General features: G+C 44.0%; 1 protein-coding gene across 1 annotated transcript; it reads right to left on the reverse strand.

The window, feature by feature from the left end:
- Nucleotides 1–7,855: 7,855 nt before the first annotated feature.
- Nucleotides 7,856–9,430, reverse strand: LOC5569719 (zinc finger protein 879). Its single transcript, XM_001658658.2, has 2 exons — nt 9,298–9,430; nt 7,856–9,226 (listed from the first exon to the last, which is right to left on the reverse strand). Exons 1-2 carry the CDS (start codon nt 9,324–9,326, stop codon nt 7,987–7,989), a joined length of 1,269 nt encoding a protein of 422 aa, XP_001658708.2. The 5' UTR covers nt 9,327–9,430; the 3' UTR covers nt 7,856–7,986.
- Nucleotides 9,431–10,236: the final 806 nt, after the last annotated feature.

Raw genomic sequence — 10,236 nt, forward strand, 5'->3', positions numbered from 1 at the left:
TTCATTTTTTTCATTCCTTTATTAGTTTTATTTCAAATATTACATTTATTTCTTAAAATCTAGGTGTTCTGTGTTAGGAACACTATCATCCTAATTTGGTAAAACCATAATAAGGCTTTTATTGACAGTTTGTTAAAAGCAGCAAAAGCGATAAAAGATACTCAGCTAAGATTGGTTTGCGTTCTAGCTGTATTGACCTAAGACAAGACCGGACAGGTCGAAGTACAAAAATGAAAATTTAGGCTTGGTTTGCCGCCTCAAGGTAATCTATTGGCCTATCTTTATTTGTGGGAAATTGAGGCAGAAGTGTTGTTGAGTGATTTCAAAACGATTTTTCTGTACGCAAAAGAAAACATAAGGGTAAATCCGAAAGGGATTCGCTGTAGAAAATTTCTGCCAGAAATCATAGCGTTTTTTTAGTTGCAAATTAGACTTTAGGCATGGGCCAATATATGTGAAACAAATATTACGGAACAATAAGTATGCAGTTGGACCTACTGGAGGAGGCACAAAAATCATACAATTGCTTTATTGTTAACTTCAAAGTAGTTCAAAGGGTAAGTGCGTTGCTACGTTCAAGAAAAGTAAACAAATACTTGACCGAAAGGATCATGATATTTCCAACATAGAGCTCAATTTCAAATTACATTTCTGCTCAGCTGTGTACTGCGATTAAAGATAAATCATTTCCTTGATTTCCAAGAAATTTCACACGAATCGAGACAAGCGATCACTTGTTTTGCAGTAAACCAGCTCTAATAAAACATAAACTTGTTATATTTCTAGTAGGATTAAATAAATGACTTACAAATAAAAAGTTTATTGATAAAAGGATTACAACGAAATTTATTTTATCAAACTCTAAAAAAGTTCTTTATTTTGAATAATAAAATGAGCATGGTTTTAACTGTTGTTTACAAAGTATTGAGTTAGGTCTTCTGCCGAGAATCAATAAGCGCTCCGTACTTTAAACATAACATTTAATATTTTAAACGTGATAGACAATTAAAAGCTAAAAAATGATCTATCTCGAAATGTATTCAACAGATTCCCCAATAATCGAAGTCCTGTTTGCGTTCACCACTATTTAAAATATATTAAAGTATTTAGTAGTCAACGAAACCCTTTTTCTAATTCTCTACCAAACCACTATATCCTTGCCTATGAAATTCAAAAGGCACCCGACGCTTGAAGGAACACGAATACAATTCTTGTTAGACATAACATATGTTCTACATAATCAATTACAACTGTTTAGTTATTCGAATTATTGATTATAATTTGGATAATCTGATAGACATTTAACAGTTCATATCCGCGCGAAAGCTTCAAATCAACTTTCAAAGTCGCACCAAACAAACCTGTATTGTAATAGCTTTGTAATTCTCGATACATTGATTCAAAATTCTAAAACGTAGACATTTCTATTACCTTATCATGTTCAAAAACCATTCAACGCAACTAGTGACTATTCGTGGCATCTCACTATAAACAATGCTATTATGAATACCACTTCACTGCAGTTGTCACTTCACTGAGTTCATTTTCAGTCACTTCACCGTCCGTGACAACGGGAATAGAGCAAAACAAGTGAAGTGACTGGAAGGTGAAGTGTAAGTGAGCGTGAAAGTGATATTCAGAATAGGGCCCCAATTGCCTGTCAGAAAAGACCACTTCTCATTGGTCGTTTTGACAAAGGCCTACTTTCACATCGTTGAGTTTGATTGCAACATGGCACTTGCTAGCACGGCCGTGTTGCTAGTTCATCGGTTAGAGTTTTCATCTAAAATTTGGAAATTTTCAATAAAATCTTTTTATTTCAAATCTATTTATATTCGATGTAAAGTTCAAAGCATGTACTCCTACAATGTTGAAATACATAAAAATGCCTAATTGAGACCAATATAATGGAAATTGTGTCAATTCTCTCTAAAATATCATCGGTCTTGAATTAAAACCTGATTTGTTTTTAAATAGAGCATGCTCTATTGCACTAAATGAATGAATCGTACAAGAAACAACCAAATTATGAGCCTTTATATTTGGATTTGTTCACAAGATTTGCTTAAAAATGATACTGATAACACTGGCTTTTGTATCGTCAGGGTTATCGACTGAAACACAACGGGGCAGTCTTAGTTGAGCTGTCACGTCCTGTCCTAGGTATTGACCAATGAGAATATATACCGAGGTGAGGAAATGACATTTAGTGTGCGTGACATCCGTGTACGGTGCAAAATGTTTCACCAATACAAGCGAGCGAGCTCCCATAAGAAGACGTGTAAATTAGTGACGTAGTTATTTTTGTTTACGTTTTTTCTCTTTACTAATACACAGCCATTGCTTCTTCTTCCACACCTTAGTATATATTCTCATTGGTCATTTAGCATTATTGACTGTTTAACGATAAACTTGCGACGATCGACGCGCCACCATATTTCATATAACAGAGGTTACTAGAACTAACTTGGAGGTGATGATTTGGAGGTTATTTGGCAATTTGGAGTTTAAAGTCACCTCCAAACACTAGCGATTTTGCGGTGGGATGTTGACGTTTGATCACGAATCAACGGAAGAAAGCTGGATAGAATTTGGCCTTAGCTCAAGAATCAAGATATCAGCAAATAATAGGGTCCTAAAGCCCTGTCCCAATTTTAGTGCCAAACGCTTAAGTTTAGGCCAAAAACACATGTTTACTCAGTTTTTTGATGTTTTTCATTTGTTGGAGTCCAAAAGAATTTGTTTTATGGGTTTTAGATTTTGTCACACCCCTTGGCTTGAACTCAGATTTTTGGGTGTATTTTGTTTTCCGTGTCCCTTCCGAAATGTTAGATAGGAACAACCCCAGTGCTAAAATTAAAACCCATGTGGTGTTTTTGTCGACTAAACGAACGTCAAACATGATCTTAAGTGTCAAGGTTTATTTAAGGACCCAATTTTTAAATTAAAGTTTAAATATGATATAGCCGTTATTTGAGCGGGAAAAAATGCTAAAGTAGTTGCAGTAACATGCTTTTTCGTGTTATTAAATAAAAACAAGATTTCATTAAACATTTTAGCACCCTATTTGTCCAAAACATTGTAGTAGATAAAAACGACACTGGCGGGATTCGAATCTACGACCCTCAGCTTGGTCTTGCTGAATAGGTAGCTGCAGCTATTTGGGCACATTTTTGAAATAATTTTCTGTTGAATAACTAGGTAGGTATTTGTCGAAGTGGTTTGAACGATAAAAGTATTGAGGTGGACAATCCCGTAGTCCTACGTCATTCGACCTAAGCGGCGAAACCCCTTCGCGCGTATTTTGTTGTCAGTAGCAACAACAACATCATTAGTTGAAAAACGTTTCTGTGAGAAACACGCGTTTTAATAAAAGTTAATTTTCTTTCACTTTGTAACAACGTTTGTTACTTTTATTTCGACGATCGAACCATTCCCTCATTAGGTTATGGGCCCAGTATTCGCGAGTGTCGGAAATTCGGTCGGAAGTAAAAGTTTTGCACGGTACGGAATCATGGAACGAGAGGGCGATCTTGCGCGTGTGCCACTTTTTGATGGCTCAAACTACCCGGCATGGAAGTTTCGGATGCTGGCCCTGCTCGACGAGCACGAGCTGATGGACTGCATCGAACAGGAGGTGGCGGAAGTAGAGGAGCTTGAGATCAAGCAGGAGGACACGGCTGAGGAACGCCAGCAGAAGACGAAAGCGGTGGAGAAAAGGAAGAAGAAGGACAAACGATGCCGATCGTTGTTGATTTCCCGCATCCACGACAGTCAACTCGAGTACATCCACGACAAACCGACCCCAAAAGCGATTTGGCTAGCGCTGCAGCGGATTTTCGAGCGTCGGAGCATTGCTAGTCGCTTGCATCTGAAGAAGCAGCTGATTACTCTTCGGCAGGACGGCGCCAGCCTGCAAGAGCATTTCCTCCGGTTCGACCGGATCGTTCGGGAATACAAATCCACCGGTGCTGGTATTGATGATCTCGATATCGTCTGTCATCTGCTATTGACGCTGGATTCAACATACGCGACGGTTGTGACAGCCATCGAGACGATGCCGGAAGATGCATTAACGCTGGAGTTTGTGAAATGTCGATTACTCGACGAAGAAACGAAGCGAAAGAGTGCAGATGTCGAATCCCTTTCGACGAAGCCGGATGCAGCAGCTTTTTCTGGATCACGAGCTCGAAACTCATCGAAGCAGCAGCAGAAGAAGAAAGTGTGGAAATGTTTTGGCTGCGGCCAAGAGGGACACAGAGTCGCCGAGTGTCCAGAGAAGAAAAAGAAGAACGACTCGAAGAAGACGAGTGCGCACTACGGTGCAGGCGGAAAAGGTGTGTGTTTCGTCACGGCGGAAGCGATTCCGAATAAGAAGAAGAAAGTAGTGACGTGGATTATCGATTCCGGCTCATCGGAGCATATCGCGAACGATAGTGAGCTTTTCGATGAGTTGATACCGTTGCAGAAGCCGATGGAAATCGCTGTCGCCAAACAGGGACAGTCGATCGTCGCGAAACATCGCGGCGTGATTCGTTTGTGTTCGGTTGTGAACGGTGAATCGATTCCGATAACATTGCGGGACGTACTTTACATTCCGGAAGCAAGTGTCAATCTCTTGTCGGTGCGTAAAATTGAAATGAACGGACTGAAAATCGTGTTCGCTAGTGGCGCAGTCAGCATCGCACAAGAATCGGGTGTAGTGGCGATTGGAAAACGACGTGGAAAACTGTACGAACTGAGCCTCCACCGAGAAGAGGAGTGTGGGGAAAAATCGTCGCTCTACTCGTGCGGTCGCGTACCCAAAGAGCTGGAACTGTGGCACCGTCGGTACGGCCACTTGAGTGCGAAAAATCTTGAAACTTTAGTGCGAGATAAGATGGTCGTTGGACTTGATGCCAAGCTTGGCACGAAAGACAGTGACGAAATAGTTTGTGAGTCATGCATCGCCGGGAAGCAGACTCGAATGCCCTTCTCCGCGCGCGAGGGTAGACGGTCGTCGCGAGTTTTGGAACTAATCCACTCGGACGTGTGCGGCCCTGTATCGCCCGTGGGGTTCGACGGTGAGACCTACTTCGTCACGTTTATCGACGATTGGAGTCGATTCACGGTAGTGTATCTGATGAGTTCCAAGGATCAGGTCACCAGCAAGTTCAAGGAGTACGAAGCCTACGTGTCGGCGAAGTTTGGAAACAAGATCTCGCGGTTCCGCTGTGACAATGGCGGTGAATACAGAGCTGGCGCATTCCGGAAGTTCTGCAAGAAGATGGGAATTCAGATTGAATGGACCGTCCCTTACACTCCGGAACAGAACGGCGTCAGCGAACGGATGAATAGGACGCTAGTCGAGAAGGCGCGTTCCATGCTGGAGGATTCCGGAATCGACAAGAAGTTCTGGGGTCCGGCGATCCAGACTGCGGCGTTTTTATCAAACCGCAGTCCAGCGAGTGCACTCGACAGCAAGAAAACCCCGTTCGAAGTATGGGAAGGACGTAAGCCAAATGTGCACAAACTGCGAGCGTTCGGAGTGGATGTCTACGTGCACATTCCAAAGGAACACCGGAAGAAGCTGGATTCGAAATCATGGCGAGGGGTGTTTATTGGCTATTCCCATAATGGCTACCGCGTATGGGATCCAAGGCGGAAGACCGTTGCAGTTGTGCGTGACGTGATTTTCGTCGAAAGTGGTAGAAGCGATGTTCCCTTGGTTCGGGGGAGTACAGCAAGTCAAGACTACGTTCGTGTACCGGGAATGCCGGAAGAAGCTGACAACGACAGCGAAGTAGCTGTAGAAGATATCGTGGACGAAGAAAATTTCGATAGCTGTGTAGAGGAAACCATTCGAGGAGATGGAGGAGAAAGCACAACGGAAAATGATCAGGAGGAATGGCAAGGACAACGTCGTCGAAGCCAGAACTCACGGCGTGCGGAAAGCACTCCGAAAAGTACGCCCCGTCCGCGGCGAGAACGTCAGCCTCCAACGTGGCAACGGGACTTCGAGATGGATTACACCGGATTTGCTCTCAGTGCTACCAGCTTCGTGGAGAATCTTCCGAGTTCGCTGTCGGAAATGAAGAAGCGAGCTGATTGGCCGAAGTGGGAAGTAGCTGTTCGGGAAGAAATGGAAGCCTTGGAGAAAAACAACACCTGGTCGTTGACGAAGATTCCAGAAGGTCGTGTGCCGATTACCTGCAAGTGGGTGTTCCGGCTGAAGCGGGATGAAGACGGCGGCAAGAATCGCTACAAGGCCAGGCTCGTAGCCCGCGGATTCACTCAAAGGTATGGATTCGATTATGCGGAGACTTATTCCCCAGTTGCGAAGTTAGACACACTTCGGACAGTCTTAGCAGTTGCCAACCACGAGAAGATGGCGGTCCATCAGATGGACGTAAAAACCGCCTTCTTAAACGGAAAAATTTCGGAGGAGATATATATGGTCCAGCCGGAAGGATTCGAGAAAGGTAAGGGTCTGGTGTGCCGCTTAAACCGTTCACTGTACGGCTTGAAACAGGCGTCGAGGGCCTGGAACGAGCGGTTCCACGTTTTCGTCGAGAAGCTTGGGTTCAATAGAGGAGCAAGTGATCAGTGCCTTTACGTGAAGCGAACCAAAAACGGTCCACTGTTTCTGATTATCTATGTGGACGATATTTTGATTATCGGTTCGCATTTGAAGGAGATCGAGACGGTGAAGAGATCCCTGGCCGGTGAATTTGAGATGAAGGACCTGGGGGAGGTGAAGAGCTTCCTCGGCATGAAAATTGAGCGTGTCGTCAATGAGAGGTACCTGCGGATTAGCCAGCGCACTTTTCTGGAAGACCTGTTGCGGCGGTTCAATATGCAGGAGTGTAAGCCGATTTCCACACCAATCGAATGTCGTTTGCGGTTGTCGAAAGGAGAAGAGTCCCAACGAACGGAGAAGCCATATCGCGAGTTGATTGGGTGCCTTATGTACGTCGCCCTGACATCGCGGCCCGATCTGTGTGCGGCCGTCAACTATTTTAGTCAATTCCAGAGCTGCCCAACGGAAGAACACTGGGTGCACTTGAAGCGAATGTTGCGGTATATCCGTGGCACGTTGGACCTTGGACTGGAATTTCGAGGAAGCAACGAGGCACCGGTTATGGAAGCATTTTGTGATGCCGACTGGGCAAATGATCCGATAGACCGGCGATCACTCACCGGATATGTGTTCCGGGTTCATGGATGCACGGTTGGTTGGCTTACCAGGAAGCAATCGACTGTGTCCTTGTCATCGACCGAGGCCGAGCTGGTTGCACTTAGCGTGACCGTGTGCCACGGTATCTGGATGAAGCGACTGTTGCAGGATTTGGGCAAAGAGCTCGAAGGACCTGTGACTTACTACGAAGACAATCAGTCAACCATCAGGGTAGCAGAGGACGAGAAGGACGCTGGTCGCATGAAGCATGTAGACGTGAAGCACCGTTTCGTGCGAGAGCTGATTCAGCAAGGACAAGTTGCCCTACGCTACAAGCCTACCAATGATCAACTCGCTGATGTCATGACCAAGGGATTGCCAGCAGGAGTGTTCCAGAAACATCGGGCCAGCCTTGGATTGATGGCCTCCGGGAATTGAGCGGGGGTATTGAGGTGGACAATCCCGTAGTCCTACGTCATTCGACCTAAGCGGCGAAACCCCTTCGCGCGTATTTTGTTGTCAGTAGCAACAACAACATCATTAGTTGAAAAACGTTTCTGTGAGAAACACGCGTTTTAATAAAAGTTAATTTTCTTTCACTTTGTAACAACGTTTGTTACTTTTATTTCGACGATCGAACCATTCCCTCATTAAAAAGTTATCATGTAAGTTCTTAGGATTTTTCGAATAAAACATAAATTAAATTTTGAACTTGTACCTTTATTACGTAAAAATATGTATTGGAAATACATAGGTACTTTTGCATATTTCTCGCGACTCTCTACTTAACGCTTACCTCACAGTTCAGCTCGTCAAATAATGCTTCTTCGTCACTCAATTTGAATTGCGCTGCTGTCTGTAGCTTGAGCTACACAACATTCCAGCTGGTGTTGCTCAAATTGGGCAGTGCTGTTGAACGACATCAGACATCCAGCGCAGGTGATTCGTAAAACTGGAGTGGTGGGGGTGGAAATGGCAACTTGTGCTTCCGAATTGGTATGTTTCGTCTCGAAGTGCAGGCGAATTTCTCCTTCCGATCGGAATCTCTCGAAGCACACTTTACAGTGGAAAGAATGCTTCCCCAGTAGGAAGGGATTGACGATATCGTTCAGGTTTCGGTGAAAGGATTGGTGTTTGAGCAGTTGACTCGCAGAGTTCAATGTTCGATCGCAAATGTGGCAAATGTTCTGATCGTGTACCAGGTTTATGTGCATGTACAGTGCTTTCTTATCCGCAAATTCGATTTGGCAAGCTTTACACGTGGTGCTGTAGGGGCTTACGATGAAGTTCCTTTTGGTGACCGGTTTCTTCTTTGGTATCACAATGGCATGGACCGTAACTCTATGGCTGATCAATTCATCCACGTCGTCAAAGGTTTCCGTACAATTAACACACTTCAAGTAGGGCTTTTTCCCATTTAGGCTTTCGGCGGGTTGGTGACTACCGTTCGTTACTTCTGTTGTCCGTTTTTTGGCGCTTCGTTTCTTGGGCGCCAAATGTGTCTTCTGATGTGCAGTCATTTCATCAACGTTTTCAAATTGCTTCGAACATTTTGTACAGTTGAATAATGTTTGTTTGGAAGCGGAACTCTCCACCGACAATCCCGCCAAACCGGAATTCGGATGATCCTCCTGGTAGTGCTTTATACAAACCGAAATCGCATCAAATATCACGTTTGGACAATCATTGCATCGGTACCGGCCATCATTCAGCTGCTGAAAGGGTAACACCACAGTTTCTGTGCCTTGCAGCATGTTATGCTCACTCTGTCCATTCGTTCTCCTACTTCTAATGGCCGCATCCACCGCTCGGCAGCGATTCTTGTACTCTAGCAAACCTTCGTCGCCCCATTGATCGAGTAAACCGTCGCTGTTAGACTCGACCAGTTCCTCCAATTTTTCCACACAGATCGCACAAACCGCACACGGGAAATCATCTGGCTCGGATAGCCGGACTCCCAGTTGCTTCCAAATCGCCTCTACCACGGCTTCCGACCGACAGCTTAGCACCCTAGAATATGATGCCCTCGAAAGGCACACACGGCAGAATTTTGTTGGATCTCCTTCGGGTCTGGAAGGATTAAGATACATTATCGTTGAGTGCTCACCTAAACACGAGTTGTTGATAAGAAGGGGTCTTACATTTCCAACACGTTGCTAGCAGAATCCATAATTTCGATGGTTTCACCGTCAAAAACCGGAAAAAATCTGCCGGGACCGACGGTACGAACGACCGAAGGACGAAAGCGTTTGATTTATGTTTTGATAAAGCGAATGCCAGATTTTGACATGTAAACAATCATCACGTTCAATCATTTAATTTTCCCTTTCATCATCGAAACTCAAGATGAACAATACAAAAGGCCTCAAGCCCAAAATGTAAACAAATCGTTTTTTCGCTTAATATTTTTCAGGGGGTGAAATGAGCCAATTGCCCACTGCACGGTGACGTCATCAGAAAATCGCTCTCTTTCCCTCATTCGGGAAATCTGAAAACAACGGTGCCAGTACCTGTCAAAGTTGACAGGTATTGGCACCATTGTTTTCAAGTTTTGTTGAAGAGCGAAAGAGAGAGAATTTCGCCGTGAAATGCCTAATAATGGACCATTGAATGCAAGTTTTTGCAAGTGCTCACCGCATCAAAACAATGGCGCCACTGTAAATGGGATTTAACATTGTGACAGCATTGCTGTTCTGTCAAACACACAAGACTGCGGTGGCGCTATCTATGCTTTCCATAGCGGCCATTTTGGTTATTTTAATGATCCATTAGCTACCCAACACGGCGTTCAGTGTCTTTGTTTTAATTCTTTTGGAAATGATTTTTTTTTATATGAGGCATTAATGATACCTCACTGATGCGTAAAACATGAATCTATGACATTTGGTCGAAAGAAATTTGGTCGAATGACATTTAGTCGAATGACGTTTGGTCGAAAGTACATTTGGTCGAACGGACATTTCGTCGAATGGACATTTGGTCGAAAAGGTTTAGTTGCATCAGAAAGCATATTATATTTGATCGAACTGACAATTCGTCTCGAATCTAAATAGTATGGAAACAAAGTTTTGCGTTTAGTC

This window comes from Aedes aegypti, chromosome 2, assembly GCF_002204515.2.
Source record: "Aedes aegypti strain LVP_AGWG chromosome 2, AaegL5.0 Primary Assembly, whole genome shotgun sequence".
NCBI classification, from domain to species: domain Eukaryota; kingdom Metazoa; phylum Arthropoda; class Insecta; order Diptera; family Culicidae; genus Aedes; species Aedes aegypti.

Excerpts from the sequence above, each read along its gene's own strand:
- LOC5569719 (XM_001658658.2), bottom strand. The coding sequence starts at position 9,326 with ATGGATTCTGCTAGCAACGTGTTGGAAAT. Across the intron at positions 9,227-9,297 it reads GCTAGCAACGTGTTGGAAAT|ACCCGAAGGAGATCCAACAA; the intron begins GTAAGACCCCTT and ends TAATCCTTCCAG.